We start from the raw sequence: 20030 nt of genomic DNA on the forward strand, positions 1-20030 counted from the left end.
GTCACCTGGAAACAATACCGGCTATGAAAAATGATGAAACTGTCTGTTTCCATTTTGGAAGTTACGGATTGGGTTTTGCATTGGTGCGTACGCGAGATTGGTCACCCTCACGGGCTCTATTGCAGAGATTTACTTTACATACTGGTATGACTCAATGTCACCCTTGGAACCATGCTCCAATCTCATCTTGAGTCATGCAGCATCTGTAACAAGGGTCACCCAACACTCTATGAAATGGTTGAAATCCTTCCGTGCTAGAGAGTAATGCGTGTTGCATTTAGGAGCCTTCCTCTGATCTCTTGCCAGTTTGGACCAAAGAGTTCCTCGAAGGTGGTAATTATCCCAGGTGCTCTATTAGTCTCATGAACCCACCCCTGGCACTGATCACGGCCTTTGGGTTGGCATTTGGACACTGCACTGATATTCCCCAACATTCCCTGCACAGTGCCTACTACTCTTTCAAAGTCTTTGGGAGATCACTGACCGGAAAGCTACTGTTTGGTTAGAAGTAAACTCAACCAAAACATGGACATTGGGCCTCATTACAAGTATGGTGGTAAGGCAACAACGGTGCCAGTATCGCTACCAGCACCGTTGCTACCGTACCGCCATACTCAGAGTTCTGCTTGAGGGTGCCCTTACAGCCACCAGGTCTGACCTGGTGGCCGTACCAGCACACGCGAGCAGAACAGGATGGTAGCACCAGTACCGTTATTAAGGGTCCCGGTGCTACCACCCTCCCCATTCCCATTCGGCCCTATGGGGCCAAATGGGGATGGGGAGTCCCTTATTACCGGCACCCGCGAATGGGCAATTACCGGGTGAACGAAACTCGGCATGACCCGATAATTCCCCATTCACAGGTGCTGGAAAAAAATTGATACCGGCAGGCTCGTAATGAGGCCCCATGTCCTAATTGTTTCTGAGAAACAAGAATAGAACCACATACACTTGGCTGCCCCCTTACCTGCATTCTTCCATTCAAGGATCATTCCTAATTAATCAGATGGGCATTTGGGTCAGTTATAACCAGTGACATTGACCCTGTTTCCTCAGTCAACCCACTGCCAAACACTTCTTCTACTGAACCTGCAGACGTAAGAAAAGTCTTGTCCACCTTCCAGCTTCTTTTAGGGGAATAATAACATAATTGTCCGACAGCTCAATGCTGGAGGACCTTAGTTCCATAGACCCACGTTTGTTTGCCCAAGAAATGGATAACCCAACTGCAGAAGCTCCAAAATTCAGGCACCTCCCTCTTCTTGAAATTTATAAAGAGTGACTATGTCTTAAAAAGCTTTTTGGGATTACAAGATTGGAATCCAAAGCCTGGTGGTGTCTAGTAAAAAAAGAAACTGGTTTGTCAGGTCTATCCAAGCCTATAGCAATCTGGGCCAACATGTGTGCATAAGTGTTCTAGGTTTAGCTTCAATGAAACTCCTTTCATAAACAGAATTCTTACCTTTGAGCAACACAATGCCTTCCCAGTTGCCAAATGCCAGATACCCCACTGTCTGAATGACATTGGGCCTCATTCAGAGTTTAGCGGTCCGGAAACAAGGGTGCCGCTAAGCTCACCGGCACCCTTGTTTCCGGATCATCAAACTCTGAGAGTGCCTGCCGTGACCGCTCTGCCTGACAGGTCTGACCCTGCCGGGCACATCGGCCGTAGTAGGCAGACTGTTCACGGAAGCACCGGCACCATTAGAAATGGTGCCGGGGCTTCTGTGTCCCCACTCCCATAGAGTCATATCAGACTCTATGGGAATGGGTACTAACATTTTACTGGCCCCTGACTTCCCGGGCAGCCGGAGTTGTCATCTCCCGGTGGCACCGGGAAGTCAGGCACCAGTAAAATATTACGGGTCAGGGTGCAACCCGCCGGTAGCACTTGCAGAGTTAGTGCCGGATCCGTAATGAGGCTCATTATATCTTTCCACCTTCTCTCTCTTCTGATACCACATTCCAGACAAGGACCAACCCTACAGACAGTTCCTTCCACTGAGTGCACACTTCATTACAATCTTGGCTTCCTGCAGTCACAGGACTGCAGGAACAATCATTCAAACAACTTGATTAGAGACAAACCCCTTCCCCATCCAAGATGGAGTGCTTTAGATAACCTTGACTTGACATAACCTTACACCACGAGACATTGCAGAAAGACTCGGAAGACCTATTTCTTTAAGCGACGTTTTAAAAGTTAATGTTAATGTAATATTTTTAAAAGTTAGTGTCGTATACTACTGCTGTGCCTTTAATAATGCGAGTATTCCTTTGCACACTTGAACTATCTCTTGCCCCTTCTCCCCACTCCCCCCGCTCCTCCGCAGCAGCGCTTTGCACAGACCCCTTAGAAGTGACATGAGAACATAGCCCGTGCCTTTTATAATGTTTAGCACTTTTTGAAAACACTGATAAAAGTCTTCTTGCTGGTTGGGGCAATGTTTTTTCTACTTAAAAAAATGTATCATGTGTACTATGTGAATTATGCCGATTTAATAACTGTTCGGTAGATTGCCAATTTGAAAACAACAGATTGAGGTCCTTTCTAATATTTTGAATAGGCAGAGCGAAGTATGAATTTAGAGGGAAAGGGGGTTGCTTGGCTAGTTATCTCTGTCTATATATAAAGCAGAACATCTGTTAGTTTGTTCCTTATACAATTCCACACAGTTCCACCAATCTGCACCAAACCCGTTAGGACCCTCTGGACATTACAGGCTACGTGATATTTGGACACCCCACCCCATTCCCCGCATTTCAGCCTCTTCACACATGAGACAGTTGCCTGAAATCAGTGAAACATCATTGGGGTCAGAGAAGGACCGGATAAAGCTAATTTTAAGCATCTCCACACGAGGAACAAACGCAAACACCCCCCTCAAAGAACATGTTTCAAGACCCTAGCACACACCGTTTCCCAGATATTTGCACCACAAGGCAACACACTGCACCACTCCGGATACATTTGAATTTTGTGTCATTTCTATGCTTTTCTCGTTCCAGGTGCACCCCAAAAAGCAAACATCTATTGGACAAAACGAATCCAAAATCAAAGAAAGTGAGATTATTAAGGGCCTGTCTACAGAGCATGTTAGGAGCATGGGTACTTTTTTGCTACTCTATTATGCACTTGGAACAAAGCTACATGACAAAGGTAGCGCAGCAGGGATCTGCAGGCTTTGGTTCCCCGGATGTGGTGGATTACAAAATCCATGATCCCTCACCATTGACTATGTTGGCAAGGGCTTATAGGATTTGTTATCCAAACATCTGGAGAGCCACATGTTGCAGACCCCTGCAGTAGGGTGTTGAGGTGAAAAAGAATAAATACCGGCCACCTAGATTAATACATTTGTTTAGTAGGAACCAATGGTAAAGGACTGTGCATAAGGTGTCAGTGGGGCGATAGAAATGCTATTGTATTTATTGATATGTGAAAGGCCTGGGAAACAATATCATCGTTTCATACGAATTCCAGCCACTTCAGAGTACAACCTGCCTTTCAAGTTCTCACTTTCCAGATGACTCTCAGGCCAATGCAAATGGATTGTGGAGAGTTGATTGATTACAAGCGGGCCGTACTCTTCCTGGTACAAATCTGTATCTGGCAGTATTATCTAATTTGTTCAACCAGTAGTTCAATACGCTGAATGCAGTAGGTCGTTAAAGGAAATCTCAGGACTGGAAACAATGTGTCCCCGTTGACCATCACCCGGTGGTGCTAGTGGTCATGATTCTTCTCTGATTGCACCAAAATACTGTCCTGCTATGTATTCTATTGTATATGCTACTGCCAACCTGCCCGCTAGGTATGAACACAATTGCCTCCCATTGTACCATTGTACCGGAGAAGTGGCGAGCAGAATTAGCATGAAGTCCAACATCTAAATTGGGCCAGGACGTGCAGGCCCAGGTGGATTTATTTCTCTTGGATGGGTGAGATTTCCATGAAGAAGTAGCAGAATTAAAATAGGCACAATTTGACTATTCCACATCTACACAGATATGTTGCCAATCTCGACAACGTGACTAGGCATCCACCCCGGAAACAACCTATGTCAGAAGGTAGAACCTACTACAGGGGACTGCAACCTGCGGCTCTCCAGATGTTTTTAAATACAACTGTAGGGATCTCTCACCCTTGGCTATGCTGACTAGGGATGATTGAGGCTGTAGCTCAATACATATGGAGGGTCAGAGATTGCAGACCACAGAGCTACTTCATTAATAGTGGCCAAACAGACTATATGACTACGTGTCTGCCCTTATAATCGTGGCTGCCAGGAAGCATATGTGTCTAGATAAATGCCCTTTCGTGTATTGCAGCCACACAGCCAAAATGACTAGGTATAGACCATTCAATTTATTGTTGAAAAACAACCACTCTGATAAGGTGTAAACACATCCATGGATGGTGGCCAAACAGGCTTTGCGAGCAGGCATAGCTTTGCTATTGGTGGTTGCCAGGGTGATTGTCAGGATGCTGTATGGTCAGCGCCACGAGGATAACCATCCGCACACCTCTCCACCCCATCTGAGAGAGAGTAAATATGCTACGCGCCTGAGGGAGGAGAAGAGGTCTGCCTCCAGTCCCAGGCTCTAAAGAAGATACAAACAGAGGTGAACTCAAACAGATCAATTCAAAGAAGGCACAGAAGTAGTGAGTACAGAGAACAAGGAATATCTGATGGAAGCACTGGGAGAAATCAGAGACCTACAGAGATAGGGCAAAACCTCCTGCTGTCCAGCTCTGGCACTGGTAGATTCCATGGCTTCTTGATCGGGGTGGGGTAAAACCTTGTAACTGGCGGGCCCCACTGCTTCTTGATGGTGGCAATGTGGTGGAGGTCCTTGGACTGCCTAACAGCACGAGGATGGTGGTTTCTTGGCCTGATGAAGCGCTGTCAGAACAAGCGGACAGTACTAAAAAAAACACAAACGACAAAGTCTACGGTGCCCGAAAATGTCACGGTGTTGTGCACTCTCCTGGCGCTCACCATCTGGGACAACAGACAGCAGCCCCATCTTACCTGGTTCTTGCTGCCGGTGTCTTCAATGGTGCCCGTGGGTGGCTCCGTTTTCTCCACCGATGAGCCCCCCCCGGACACTGCCAGCTTGCCAACACGGCACAGGGGATCACTGGCCAGTCATGTTGCATGTGTGATCCATGGCATCCTTGCGTTGCTGGGGCAATGCTCACTGGAGCCTTATTCCAGGGCATTCCCATAAGAGACTAGTGATGCCTGGGGTGCTTACGTTTCAATGCTCCCTTTGCACGTGTGCTGTTCATCTTCTGCTCTACGTAGTTCTGCCCTTCCTCACGCCCTGCTTGCCTTTTATTCCTCCCTTTTCTCCGTCTTCTACCTTTTTGTCTTTGGTAATTCTCTTAATTGACATTGGTCCCACACCTGCCTTACCTGTGTCCTTGCTCTGGTCTCTCCCTGGTAAACAAGCCCCATAATTACTGTTTTGTACCTGTTCCATCTCAGCTGACTTTGGAGTACGTGCATCAGCTCACTGTGCGGCACCCTGAGTCCCTATTCCGTGTAAAACCTGGGGTGCTGTTCCATGGTGCAGGGAGACAGAACAAGTCTCGCTCTGCATGCAATACTCGGTAGTAAAGGTGATGGATTGACTTTCTGCATCACCAGAGGTCAGGTAGGGCCCCATCTGACAACATTGTGGACTTTCCAGGACCATCTTCTACCAACATCAAAGGAACATGTGCCAGTGCTCTGCGAAGATTGGCACAAAGACGCCAGGGTCCACGACATCCGGAGAAACATGGAGGGAGGGAGGGAAGGAAGGAAGGAAGGAAGGAAGGAAGGAAGGAAGGAAGGAAGGAAGGAAGGAAGGAAGGAAGGAAGGAAGGAAGGAAGGAAGGAAGGAAGGAAGGAAGGAAGGAAGGAAGGAAGGAAGGAAGGAAGGAAGGAAGGAAGGAAGGAAGGAAGGAAGGAAGGAAGGAAGGAAGGAAGGAAGGAAGGAAGGAAGGAAGGAAGGAAGGAAGGAAGGAAGGAAGGAAGGAAGGAAGGAAGGAAGGAAGGAAGGAAGGAAAGACCGACCGGACTGAGCAGGAGAGAGTTGTACTACACATACAGGAAATGTATTTCAAAATGAGCACTGCATGTCAGGAGCTCCAACCCCTGAAGAATCAAACAATAAGGTTTCCTAGAAAACAGGTAGAGGATCAACAATACCTGAAGGACTGAAAAGTGATGATGTCACTGTGGAGGCTGATGGTCTCAGCACTAGGTGGGCAGGAGAGAAGACATGTCCGAGAGGCCGTCAAAAGTTCCAAAAGTAGAAGTCCAACAAATCACAGCAGACAGAGGTGCCAATATGCGGGAACGAAACGAGGAGCAGTTACATCGCCCTGCTTCTGAGCAATTGTAGGCAGTCGAAGGCTTGTGTAGATCAGCCCCAAAAGCACAAGAGGAACCTAGGAGTGCTTGCTGGGGAAAGGCACATGCCCATGGCCTCTCATAGTCCCTAATGTGCCAGCCCAGGTCTCCTCCATGTATGGGTGGCAGGATGAAGTAGATAGGCGAAGCAATGCATATGTGTAGAGCGGGTCTGAGATTTCCTCACCTTCACAAAGAACCCTGTAGCGGTTATACTGCACAAGAGATTTTGGGCCATTCCTTAATTCTCTGGGAGGGCACAATGCATGCTGTAGGTTCACTCATCAGATCTAGGACTCAAACAAGAGTAACCTTGTGGTAAAAATTGATTGGGTGTTGGGCAAGGTCGTTTGAAGATACAAAGGTCCCCACCTAAAAACATCATTGCTCCAGGTGTGGAAATGATGTACCATTTTATGAAGTAGGTTTCACACCAAGAGTTAGGTTCCCCTGCAATCTGAACACAGAAGCACCTTGCAGAATTGTCTTATTTATTAGCAGGGCAAACAATAAGGAGGCTAGGAACGCAGGCTGATACTGCCAATCTACCCCACCTTCCAAGCCGTCTGATGGCCGGTTCGATTGCTCACCATCTTACTCAAGGCTCCGTTCCCTTTTTTTTCAAACCCCACCACTTAACTCATTGCGGTGGCCTTATCTGCTGCTGCTTCTTCCGATCTACCCCATTTGGCCATGATGGAAATGGAAGAGGGGTTCCCTACGGAGGCCCACCTTCTTTTTTCCATGTCGGCCATGTTTGTATAGTATTTTCTTTCTGTGAATGGGATGACGCGAGGTGACCCATTCACAGAAAGAAAATACTTTAAATGACCCCCATCGCAGCCCATACAACGGTTGCTAATAACATTAACTACCCGTTCCAAGGGTGGGAATTGGGTGACAACGTCCTGGGGTCCTCGTTAAACTTGGGCCCCAGGCCGTTTCCAGCCACTCCAGCCTTTGGAATAGGTAGTGAACGCTTAAATATGGGTTGAAGAGCGTCTAGCACAAGATATTAAAATACCATTAGATATGGTGCCTTTTGAGCTAAGGTATACTTTTCTAAAGTCAAAGTTAACAGGACTTATTTTAACTTAGCTAGAATAATGTTAAGGCCCGGAAGCTTAGCAAGTAGTGAGATATACTTGAATAGGAACTTCAGTGTGGCTTGTGGGGCCAGCACCTTCTGCGCGAATGCACAGTGCTGGGCACAATGGACGGTGCTCTTTCGTTTAATAGAGTGAAGAACGAGTTCCTTTTAGGCGCACAATGAGAGGAAATGAGTAGATGTGCTACAAAGGCTCCTGGCCTTATTGTGGGAAAGGCGATGGATTTAATAAAAATGCAGCCCTCCCCATCCCGACGGCCTTGATAATCAGACTTCATTCTGCAGGAGGACACCCATAGGAGCCATTAGCAGCACAGCCATTCACGGAACCCGAGAGCGGTTAATAAAGCGATGGGATTCATCAAAGCAGGATTAGCATTGGAATGGTTGGGCGCCGAGCCAGCCGACCTGGCCATTGCATGTGTGACAAATGGCCACGAGGCCAGGAGCCTATCCATACCGTGAGCCATTTAACATGTCAGCGCATAGTTTATAAATAGTCACGTGGCCTACTGCCTGGCCCTGCCGCGCCTGCTCAGGCGCCCCACCACAGTCTGCACGGTTAGAAACATTGACTCTACAGCTTCATGTTCCCAGAATACATGAGGTCCTGCCTGGCTTCCTTCAGATTCGCGGCTCCTGGGCAGCCAGCTCCCGGCCATCTTCCTGCAGCAGTGCGTACGTCATTTGTAGAAAATGCGCAGACAAAAACACTTGCCATGCCGGGACACACTTGAGGGGATGCTGGCTGGTCTCCAGCATGTCACTATTATTACGTTTCATTATAAAGTAAATGCAAAGGTAATTGGCGCCAGTGTCCTTGAGCCGGAAAAATATTTCAAGACGGATAAAAACGCAATGGAAAGAACACACCAAACAAGTTGCTCTTACATGGTGACCAAACTCGAGGGGTGCATGATTGTGGTGGCAAAACCACTGCACTTTTGCGGCAGTATTTTGTATTCACTGTCATTTTTGCAGCGATGTTAAGACATGGAACCTTCATTCCCACATTCAAACACATGTATCAGTATTTATACAGTATTCATTCTTCATTCACTCAGATTCAAACATGCATCCGCATTGGAAATGTATGCAGCATTCATTCTTTATTTACTCAGATTCAAGCACATCCACCAGCAATCCTCATATTTTTTAAACGAAAGAGAACCATAAAAAATCGCCAAACACATTTAGACGAATCAAGAAAAATAACCAATACACAGTGTAGCTAAAATCAATCATCTAAAACTCTCCCTTCTAATCATGGCACTGTTAAAACAAAATGGCACATATTCTACCATTGAGATAATTATACAACGCTCACAAGCCCATACACTAAATTCATTTACTTAACGCTAAAAGTCTCAGATTCTTTTTTCATCAAAATGTTATTCACATCCACCAGGACCTTGCTTAATTTGAGCAGAAATGATGTTTGGTATAACTTTAAAATACAATTCTGCATACATTCTAAACCCAATATAGAGTTAACAACATGTATCATACCCTCACAGTGTAGCAATGAGTGCTTAGTTGATTCTGCAGCCCTGGACGTGCAGAACCTGCAATTCCTCTCAGCTCTCATGAGGCCAGTATGGGGGGTGACTATGCTAAAGGTCGGAAGGAAGTTCAGCTGGAAGCGCAACAGACGTGTTCTAATGGAGGCTGAAGGGAATTTAATTATAAACTCAGGCATGTATCAGTGCCACCGGGATATTACAAGTCGCGGCAGCCCGGGATGTCAGACGGTGGGAACTGTAAGTCCCCATTCCCAGAGGACTCCACGGGAATGGGGACAGGGAAGCACTGGCACTGTGCTAATGGTGCCAGTGCTTCCGTGGGAAACATGCCTGCGGGTGCCGGTACTCCTGGCATTCTCGTAGTCTGGCGGTCCAGAAAGGATGACGGTACATTACTACCGGCACCCTTATTTCCAGACCATCAGACTAAGAATGAGGCCCATTCTTTTGAGCTATGGACTGGGGAAGAGACCTTAAAGGAAGCATATGATTTTGTCTCCTGCTTATCCATGGCCAATCAAAAATAAATAATTTCTTCTTAGAGTCAGGATTTGCCCGCAACTTCATTTCACTACACTCCATCAGTTCCAACTGTGCAACACCTCCTGAAAAAAGCAGATCACCTCCGAAAAAGAGTTAACGAGATAAGCCTCATGAAAGTCAATGAACATAGAATTCTCTATTGGGGACAGCACTTTGCGTAGTAGCTGAAATTCTTTCCCCGAGCCATAGGCCTTTGAAGAGGAGAGGCCATTAACTGTCCTGTGAACTAAATGGGCACTGAAGTGAAAAGTCCCAAAACAAGTTTTTAGATGTTATCTTCGAGCCTCTTAAGATCTGCCCATCGTTTTACTGGAGCCAACTCCAGACCATACACCATGGTGGGTACCACCTTCACGTTATACAATGGTATAAGGGTCCCATAGGAGAATCTGCAATACCTTTATTAATGAGCTTCATATGTGCTCTTCTGGCTTTTAAGCTGTTTTGCAATTTATCCGAAAGGAGATATTTGAGCGATGGCACATGCTCGAGGGGAACACCCCCCAATCGCCAGGCAAAGTTGGCTTTCCTTATTTTGTTTTCAAATATTAGATTTAGATGTGTTTGTATATATTTTTAAGTTATCACTTTGTGCCTATTGTTGGGAAGCGTCCAATTTGCTTTGCAGACAGATCTGTGTGGAGTCTACAGCATAAGGTAATTTCTATAGGATAGCCAGGAAATGTGGGAATTCCACAATTTTGTGGGGAATGTGCTACTACTTGCCAGCCAGCCACCCAGGTCAGAGATGTATACCTTGAAGAGCATGGGGGCTAACATGCAGCCTTGTCGCAAACCAAGCCTTTTTTTCAATCCCTCTGGAGACATGCCCAGACCTACCACTTAACCGTACCACTATCATGGTGCCGGTTTGCAACATTATTAGAATCTTTCATAGGTTGTTTGCAATACTCCGTCTTTGTAGCGTATCCCACAGTAGTGTCTCGAAAGCTGTGCTGAGGTCTAAGCATGCCAAATATACTGGACTGCTCCCTTTTCCCAAAGTCCTTGAATGAAGGAGTGAGAGTACGAGGGTTGCTGTGCCAAATCTGAACCCAGAATGTTCCTTTTTTTTAGCCGACTTGATGTCAGTGCCCATTCTTCGTGATATAGAAGTGAAGCTAAGATTTTGCTTGGCACATCCAGCCAGCAACGCGATTGGGTGGTAGCTCAATAGGTATATCTTATCTCCTTTCTTATCTAGTAGATTAATGAAGGGCTTATCATCAAATCTGATTTCTTATCTATTGTACGTGCTTTTGTGATCAAAAGAGCCTTGTTCCTTCCTGTATATTAATAAATAAAAGTGAAGCCGTAAATAAACATGTGCCATGACTGTGGGATATTAATCTTTCTGATTATGTCACTAAATAAACAATATAATATGCTACCACACAGCTCTGGATTACCCTTTAGTAGGAGGTTTGTTGGGCCATCTGGGCCATCTGGACGGGCCGCTCTAGATTTTGTAAGTTTGTTTATTAGAAGTACTCGGTCAGATCTCGAGAAGCCCACTTCCCAGTTCATAGAAGAAGCAGCTGCAGTGGCGTCATTACATGTTTTTCTATACATATGAAATCCAGGTTTCCTCAGAGATTGGGTCGTGCATTAGTGATCTGGTTGTTGGACAAAAGCCCCGAATCAGGGCCCAGAAAGCACTGCATTTTTTTGTTGCCACAGTTGTCAGCATAACTATACCGTCTCTGCAAACCAGAGTGCCTTTATAGGGCCTGGCCAAGCTCTTGTATCTCCTTTACTCAATGTTGAGGCCCGTATAAGCCTCCTTGTGGCCACTCCTCTCATTTCACAATTATTTTGCACTATTTCTGTGTCATTAATACATTTTTCTTTCAAACACACGAATCAGATTTTATCATTTATACAGCTTTCATTCTTCGTTCACTCTCACATTCAGACACATGCAGCACTCATTCATTCTTCATTCACCCTCACTCAAACACGTGCTTCAGACTTCATACTGCATCATTCATTCTTCATTCACCCTCACTCAAACACGTGCTTCAGACTTCATATCGCATCATTCATTCTTCATTCACCCTCACTCAAACACGTGCTTCAGACTTCATACCGCATCATTCATTCTTCATTCACCCTCACTCAAACACGTGCTTCAGACTTCATACCGCCTCATTAATTCTTCATTCATCCTCACTCAAACACATGCATCAGAGTTCATATTGCATCATTCATCCTTCATTCATCCTCACTCAAACCATCATTCATTCTTCATTCATCCTCACTCAAACACGTGCTTCAGACTTCATACCGCATCATTCATTCTTCATTCACCCTCACTCAAACACATGCATCAGAGTTCATTTTACATTCACACACGCATCAGCATTCACCTAGACACTCGCATTCACTCTTGCACCCATACTGCATGCATTTGCTGTCAAATAGACATGCACACCCACACATCATGCCCTCTCTCATTCAGACACCCACCCACTCTCTTGCAAACACGCACACAAAATATATATTTTTTAAATGGTCCTACCTGAAGTCCTTTCTGGATTCTGGCCCTCTCGGTCTTGCATTGCTTTTGAAAGACTTCCCTACGTTGGTGGGCCATGCTGGATTTATTTTGTATTGTGCCACAGTAAAACATATATCCAGACTGTTCCAACAACGTAGGCCAGTCTTGCCATATTTTTCTTTACTCTTGATGGCCATAAAAACATGCCATGTCATGTCCTGACATTCCTCTTCACCCTCACTGTGGGGGTGGGCATGCGCCAGGACATGACATTGCTGCCTCACCACAGACACCACACCCTTCCTTGTGCAGACACACACGCATTCATATACATTCATTCATCAATGTCTCTCATTTTAGTACGCATTCAAACATCAATTCATTTCTTCAGTCACTTGTGCACACATACAACAGACACTCTCATTCACTGGTGCCCACTTACATGCACAAGCACTCGCATGCACACATACATACATATATACATGCATTAATTACTTCACCACTGGAGTCTTCCCCTCCCTCCTGAAGCACTCCCTTGTGCACACTCTTCTTAAAAAACCCTTCCTGCCCGGCTAACTTTCATCCAATCTCCATCACTCCTTTCCTGGGCAAACTCCTGGAAAAGCTGCCCATCTCCCAGCTTAATCCTCACACTGAATTGGTTGGTTGTCTCCATGACCATCAGTCTGGCTTCAGAGCTGCCAGAAGCATGGAAACTGCTCTGCTGAACAACTGCAAGTCCTGCTCTCTAACCTCGATTCCAGCAGTCCCTGTGTCCTCATCGTATTTGATCTCTCTTCTGCCTTTGACACGGTCAACCATGCCATCCTGCTCAACCGCCTCCGTGATAATCTGGGTATCACCGATCCGGCCCTGGCTTGGCTGACCTCCTTCCTCTCTGATCCACCCTCCCATGTCCAACTTGGGTCCTTCCTCTCCACTATCTCTATCTCTAACTGTGGTGTTCGCCAGGGGTCTAACCTCTCTCCCTGGCTGTTTAACCAAAACCTGGCACTTCTTGCCCACCTCATTGCTGCTCTCTGCCCCAACTTTCAGTGCTATGCGGATGACACTCAACTCATCTTCAGGCTCCCTTCTGCCACCCCTTCTCCTTCTCTCATCTCTGATTGTCCGCCATCCAGGAGTGGTGCGCCGCCAATGATCTCTGCCTTAATGCCTCTAAGACCAAGATTCTCCTCATCAACACACCTGCTCCCTCCTTTCCTGTTACTCTCTGGCCGGCCTCTCTTGGTCTTCTTCCTGCTCCCACCTGTGAGGCTAAATACCTCAGGGTCATCTTTACTCCACACTTTTGTTCTCTCCTCACATCTCTGACATCTCTAAGAAGTCACACTACCAACTACGCCTCCTCCTCAGAGGTATTCTCCCTTTCCTCACCTTCCCCCAGAAGCTCACTGTCTCCAGATCTATGGTTCTCTCTAGGCTGCACTACTGCAACAGGCTCTTTCAAATCTGCCTGCCTCTGCAACTCATCCAAAACAGGACTGCGAGACTTGTCCTTGGCCTCAAACCCAGAGATTGTATCTCTCCAGGACTCAAATCTCTGCTCTGGCTCCCAGTAGCAGCAATGATTAAGTTCAAAATCCTCTGCATTGTCCACAAGGTCTTCTGGGGCCTCAATACCTTCAACTCTCTCTTCCTAAATATATTCCCTCTCGAGCTCTTCGCTCATCCACCTCCAACTCTCTCAGGGTCAGGCGCTTTTCCAAACAGCGAGTTGGTGGTAGATCTCTTTCTTCTGCTGGAGACTCCCTCTGGAACAGCCTCCCTGCCTCTGTGAAACATGAGGAGACCAATCTCCAGTTCCGGAAGCACCTCAAGACCTTCCTCTTTGCTTCTGCTTTCTCTCCACATCTCCCCTGCTGATCTCCTGGCTGAATCTGAAATTGCACTGGTTACCTGGCCACCATCTGATTTCGGGCCCAGGTCCCCTCGCCGCCAGTTGCACACCTGCACTGCCCCCCTAGCAATCCCTGCACTAAGGGACTGTTCTGTATCCCTACAGCCCCTACGAGCACTTGTCACCTGATGTCTACACTTACCCATGAACTTGCCACCAGCTGGCCGCATTTTATTTATTGTCTTTATTTATCTTACTGTTTTCCTATGCGCTGCACTGTCCCCTACCCTTTCCTCCTGCACTTTTCCCCTTCCCCTTCTCCTGCACTTGAGCGGTCTCAATGTCACCTGGCCTAGTAAGATCGCTGTCTCTGTCCTCCCTCTGTTTTCCCTCCCTTGCCTCGTCGCGCCATGAAACACTTGTGTATAGGCGCGTTATAAATGCCATATCATATCATATTATTTACAAACAGTGATGTCTTATCCGCAAATAGCCAAGAAAAAAATGGAGAACTTGGAATTGGATATCTAACAATGAACAACGTGACAAATGGGTAACTTCACTCTATTTGGGTGTGGCAGCAAACACGTTGGATCTTCTACCAAAATATCTAAAAAGATTTCCCTCGAGATTCCATCGAAATCAGTTTTTGAGACTGAGGTTGAATACCTATAAAACAAAAGAAATGCTGTGGACCAAACATGATAAAAATACAAAAGACAATCTGTGCAGATATTGTAAAAAGTCAGACGAGTCTTCTAAACATTTGAATATAGAATGCTCCAACTTGATAACTCAAAGATCGTACTATCTGGGAAAATGTGCGCCCCTAAATGATAACATGGAATACTGGTGGTTTATGATTCTCTCCAGCAATAATGTATTGCAAACACGTGCAGTTGTGGATTTATTAGATAACATCTTGACAGACAAATAAATAACAATTGGAAATGTAGCCAAGAGGAAAATTGTATGTATTTAGGGGTCCTTGAACACTCAACAGTCTTTAAATTGACAGTCAAGATATGAATGAATGAACTAAGATGTAGATTTTATGAAATTGAAATTATGATTGTGGATATCTAACGGTTGAGTTTGTAATAAATGTTTGTATAAACTAAATGTTACAATAAAAAATAAACAAATAAATGCCATATCATATCATATTATTAAAAAAAAACATTCTCCTTACCAGCTGCACGAATCCTGACAACGTCTTCCACAGAGGCCTTCTGGCTCCTGTACAGCATTCACAGAAACCTGGAAGCAGAGAGAGCTTCCTGGTTCCAGTGGGTTGCTCATGGGAGCTAGAGCATCTCCCAAACAATGCCAAGGGAGCCCTCGATGTGCAGGGAGGCACAGGAGCGCATCCTAGGCACATTTGGGCTTGCAGTTCCCCAGTCTGCATCTCCAATGGGCCATGCAAGAATGGGGAAGCAAAGCGCCCCGGCCTTGCATGACCCATTGTGCATGTGCGCTGGGGAACCTAAACTGTCAAAGGGAAGCCAAGTTGACAGTTAAAGACAGCCCAGGAGAGCTTGGGCGTGCTTTCCCTGGGCTGGATTTGGCTTGTCCATAATGAGCGACGGGCAGGTTGCCGCCCCGTCATCCATTATGGAGGAGGCGCCCCTGCTTAAGGCACCCTTCAATGAGTGAATAGTGGCAGTTTCAGCGCTCTTTTATATGGGAGCTGGTTACATGTATTGTGAATACGACCCAATAGTGAATACCATAGTATGACATAGGAACTGTAAAAGGGTACAGTTCTGAAAGCAGGGGGGCGACATCTGGAGGACGTGGAAGGAGGGTAGATGGTGGAGTAAGACTTAAGCTTGCAGTTTAGAACAGTGGTCCAGCTCTATAAGCGTTCATAGGTGGCCTGCATAGTGCTTGAAACATACTTTCTGCATACCAGCACTGGCCTGAAAGCATCCGGAGGACGTGGGACGAGGCTAAATAGTGGAGTAAACAGTGGTCCAGCTCTGTAGGAGGACCTAGGTGGCCTTGATAGCACTTGAAACACAATGTCAGCAGATAATCTAAAAAGGGAAAGAGGCTCCTGAGTCCTCCCTCCACTTCTAGATCTACCAGCATTTGGCTACGAGCATTTCTCCATGAACTGCACTCCAGTTCTTAGATGTCACATCGGCCACTGGTGCTAAATAAATGACAAGCAAATAAAGCAAACACATGAACTGTTTCCGAAGGAAAGACTCTATTGGTTATGCCAGGCTTTCTGCTAGGAAGGCATCAGGGATGCAGCTAGACCGGGGCATTAGCTTGTGTGATGCAGTCCATTAGGTGATAAGGATGCAGACGCATATCCTGGTGGATACACTCGGCTGCCCTGTTTCCAGAAGCCATCACACAGATACAGACCTAAAAAGGACAGCAGGGGAATGGGTGCTAGGTGGACACGTTGTCAGCTATCTCTGTGGCCTGGGGTGCATGCCCTATAAGGCATGTGGGGGGACTGAAAGAAACTGGGCCATAGGTCTGCAACCTGAGGGTCTCCATATGTTTCAGACTAAAACTCCTATCAGCATTAGCCAATGGCATGGTGAGTGATCATGGGAGCTGTAGTGCAAAACATCTTTAGAGCCTCAGGTTGCAGACACCCTACTCCAGGGTATTCAGGGCTATATTGGTTAAGGAACTTTGCCAATGGTGATCGTTTTTGCTCTTTTGGAAAGAGGGTGTACTAAAACCTTTGGGCTTTTTCTTTCCAACATAAGAGAATCTTTGCAAGTTACCTGATTTGAAGGCTAAATGAAAGGAGGCCAATGGTGGGAGGGGGGTAGAGACCCAGAGCCCAGTGAAAGTGATCAGCTGGTGAGGCTCATGAGCAATCGTCTAATGTCTATCCTGCGCAAGGGCAGGGGGGTTAGGGTAAAGTCAGGAAAAGCCCAGCCAGTCGGTTGCCTATGAAATCCAGTAGGACTGGTAACGAGATTCTTACATGTCAATAACTCTGCTCCAATACTACCTGACTTTCAAATCTACCTGCCTGGGGAGCAATCTCCAGACTGCCCTACAGGCCAGGCGGCATCGCCTTGTGTGTGATAACCAACAGGGCCCCCTTTCCTACGGAAACATGGTGCTTAAATCATAGGCCACACAGCTCAATAATTCTTTGCATGCTTCGAAGAGGCTTTATTCATTCATAGGGATTTCCATTTGCCAGGCTGTGTGTCTCACAGCAGTGCCCATCCATCGAACAACATAAGCAAGCAGGTTGCTTTCATTTACCTGTTAAATGAACTAGCGGCTGGATGCATAGCAGTGACGTAACATATAGCCTGTACTTTGAGTAGCGTTTAGTGCTCCCATTCCACCAAATGGTTGGTCCCTCAGTTTACTAAGACCCTCACCTCGGCTAGTATATACACCACACGGGGTTTTCCTTGCTCTTTGCCATCCACAGACAGAGACACCCTTGAACACGAGTGGGAAAAATACACAAAGGAGAGGACTCACAGAGAAATCCTGAGGGATACTTACTGAATTTTCTTGGTGAAATTCTTAGAAACAATGCCTCCTTCTTCCTGCTGTTCTTCGTGTTTTCCTTAAAAGGCAAACAAGACAAGCAGACAAAACGATTAGTATTCAGGAGTGTTTTAACCTATTGCATCTACTCAGCCTCATGTACAACTGTCGTTGCAATTACACTATGCATGAACAATGGCTGTTCCGTCAATGCACCACCTCCGTTTTATATTGGTCTGATGATGTGGGAATGCACAGCAAGCCCTTGGGTACCTGGTCCTGTACCAGCCTTGTGCCCCAAACATACGACTGTCCAAACAATGCACCACCTCTGGCTCAGCATTTTATCTTTCTGATGATATGTGAACTTATAGCAAGCCATTGGGTACCTGGCCCAGTACCAGCATTGGGCACCCAACGTACGACTACTCCAACAATGCATATACCTCTGGCTCAGCATTTTATCTTTCTGATGATATGTGAACGTATAGCAAGCCATCGGGTACCTGGCCCAGTACCAGCATTGGGCCCCCAACCCCCTACTACTTCAACAATGCACCACCTCTGGCTCAGCATTTTATCTTTCTGATGATATGTGAATTTATAGCAAGCCATCGGGTACCTGGCCCAGTACCAGCATTGGGCACCCAACTTACGACTACTCCAACAATGCATATACCTCTGGCTCAGCATTTTATCTTTCTGATGATATGTGAACTTATAGCAAGCCATTGGGTACCTGGCCCAGTACCAGCATTGGGCACCCAACTTACGACTACTCCAACAATGCACCACCTCTGGCACAGCATTTTATCTTTCTGATGATATGTGAATTTATAGCAAGCCATTGGGTACCTGGCCCAGTACCAGCATTGGGCACCCAACGTACGACTACTCCAACAATGCATATACCTCTGGCTCAGCATTTTATCTTTCTGATGATATGTGAATTTATAGCAAGCCATCGGGTACCTGGCCCAGTACCAGCATTGGGCCCCCAACCCCCTACTACTTCAACAATGCACTATCTCTGACTCAGCATTTAACTTTCAGAAGATACCTGCTACACTATTGTTGACCTTTCCAAATAGAGTACTCTAGGTACTGAAATGGGCATGTTGTGGTGTTTTAAAAAGCCATGAAAGTAAATACAAATATATACTCACATCAATGAGCATATATAGACACCAGGCAGCACTATCCCAGTTCATATCAATCCTCTAGTGGGCCAAAACACGTGTCTGGAGTTTCTGATGGTACTATTGTTCAAAGGGGAATTGCCGAACCTTTCATTGCTGGACTGCCCTTGTGGGTGGGGTTAGAATGATATGCAAATGGATATGTTTCCTCTGTTAAGGGTGCATTGAGCTAAACTGTGGTTGGCGACCTTCCTGAGTGGAGGAAATTCCAAAGAACAGGTTATTTTCAACCATCTTCGTGCTCAGTAGAGGGGCTCCCACACTCTTGTTTTATCTGTAAAATATGGGGTTTCACCCTTAGTTACAAAAGGTAATCCAGTCGTGACCCCTTGCTCACTGTGCCTTAGAGAGGCTTAGCTTCACCTCACGGAGGATGCCCAAAAAGTTCAAATAATGTGTCTGTGGTTGCTGATGGTACTTTTCTTCAGGGGAAAATTGCCTAGCATTTCTGTGCTGGACTGTACTTGTGGATGGGATCAGACTGATATGCAAATGGTTATTTCTCCTCTGTGAAGGTTGCAATGAGCTCAAACGTGGTTGTAGACCCTCTTGAGGGGAAGGCATGTCATAGAATAGGTTATTTGAATCATGTTCTTCTTCAGTAGAGGGGCTCCCACACTCTTGTTTAAGTTATAAAAAAGTGCCCTAGGCATACTTCATTACATTTCAGGGAGGCACAATACATTCTCAAAGTGTATGATATAAATACAACAAAAAACCTAATGGGAATAGGAACATGTTTCATATAAAGAGCTCAGAGCGCTCAGAGGCCTCCGGGCATGTGGCGCGGCTTATAAACATTTTAAATAAGTAAATAAATCCATCTTCCACACGTGGCTATCCAAAAAGGCTTTGTGATTGGGTAACTTGTGTTCCTTTCATGGCTGTGAAGGGAGTTGTTTCCAGTCACCTGCCAGCAAAATCAAGTGCGAAAAATACAAGTACCAGAATCCTCAGAGCAAATTAATTTGTTGCACCTGAAACAGAAATGCAGACCCGCCTGAAAAAACACAGAAACTCAGCCTCCCTGAAGATTGATGAAGTCATGAAAACGTGCGTTAGGAGGAGAAGCTAAAGACTGGTAACCGAGCGCCTGCCTTCACATCTTTAAACATGGCTGTGAAACTGCCCATTTAACTAAGCATACCGTCTTCCATTCTTGAATGCCAAACTATCTCTGTCTTTCTGATGAAGTACATTAGTGTATAACAAACTACCAGACTGAGTCTTTGTGGTGACCACTTTTGTTATGCTGATAATTCAATGTCATCCATGCACTGTAATAACATTGTACCTGTTGCACCAACTCGTTGGTAACCTAACGATGGTCTTCATATTTAGGATCACACTGTGTGCAGAATGCTCCATAGTTTGGGGGGAGGGGGCGGTAGCGGTGATGGTGA

The 20030-nt window shown here is 46.0% G+C and overlaps 1 protein-coding gene across 1 annotated transcript in view; it reads right to left on the reverse strand.

The window, feature by feature from the left end:
• The window catches only part of HSPB8 (heat shock protein family B (small) member 8), a 153567-nt gene that overhangs the window by 64735 nt on the left and 68802 nt on the right, over nucleotides 1-20030 (reverse strand). The window contains exon 2 of the mRNA XM_069619177.1: nucleotides 17444-17507. Within this exon, the coding sequence (XP_069475278.1) occupies nucleotides 17444-17507 (64 nt within the window). The remainder of the gene's footprint in view (nucleotides 1-17443; nucleotides 17508-20030) is intronic.

This window comes from Ambystoma mexicanum, chromosome 10 (assembly GCF_040938575.1).
Source record: "Ambystoma mexicanum isolate Mex_15411 chromosome 10, UKY_AmexF1_1, whole genome shotgun sequence".
Classification (NCBI taxonomy): domain Eukaryota; kingdom Metazoa; phylum Chordata; class Amphibia; order Caudata; family Ambystomatidae; genus Ambystoma; species Ambystoma mexicanum.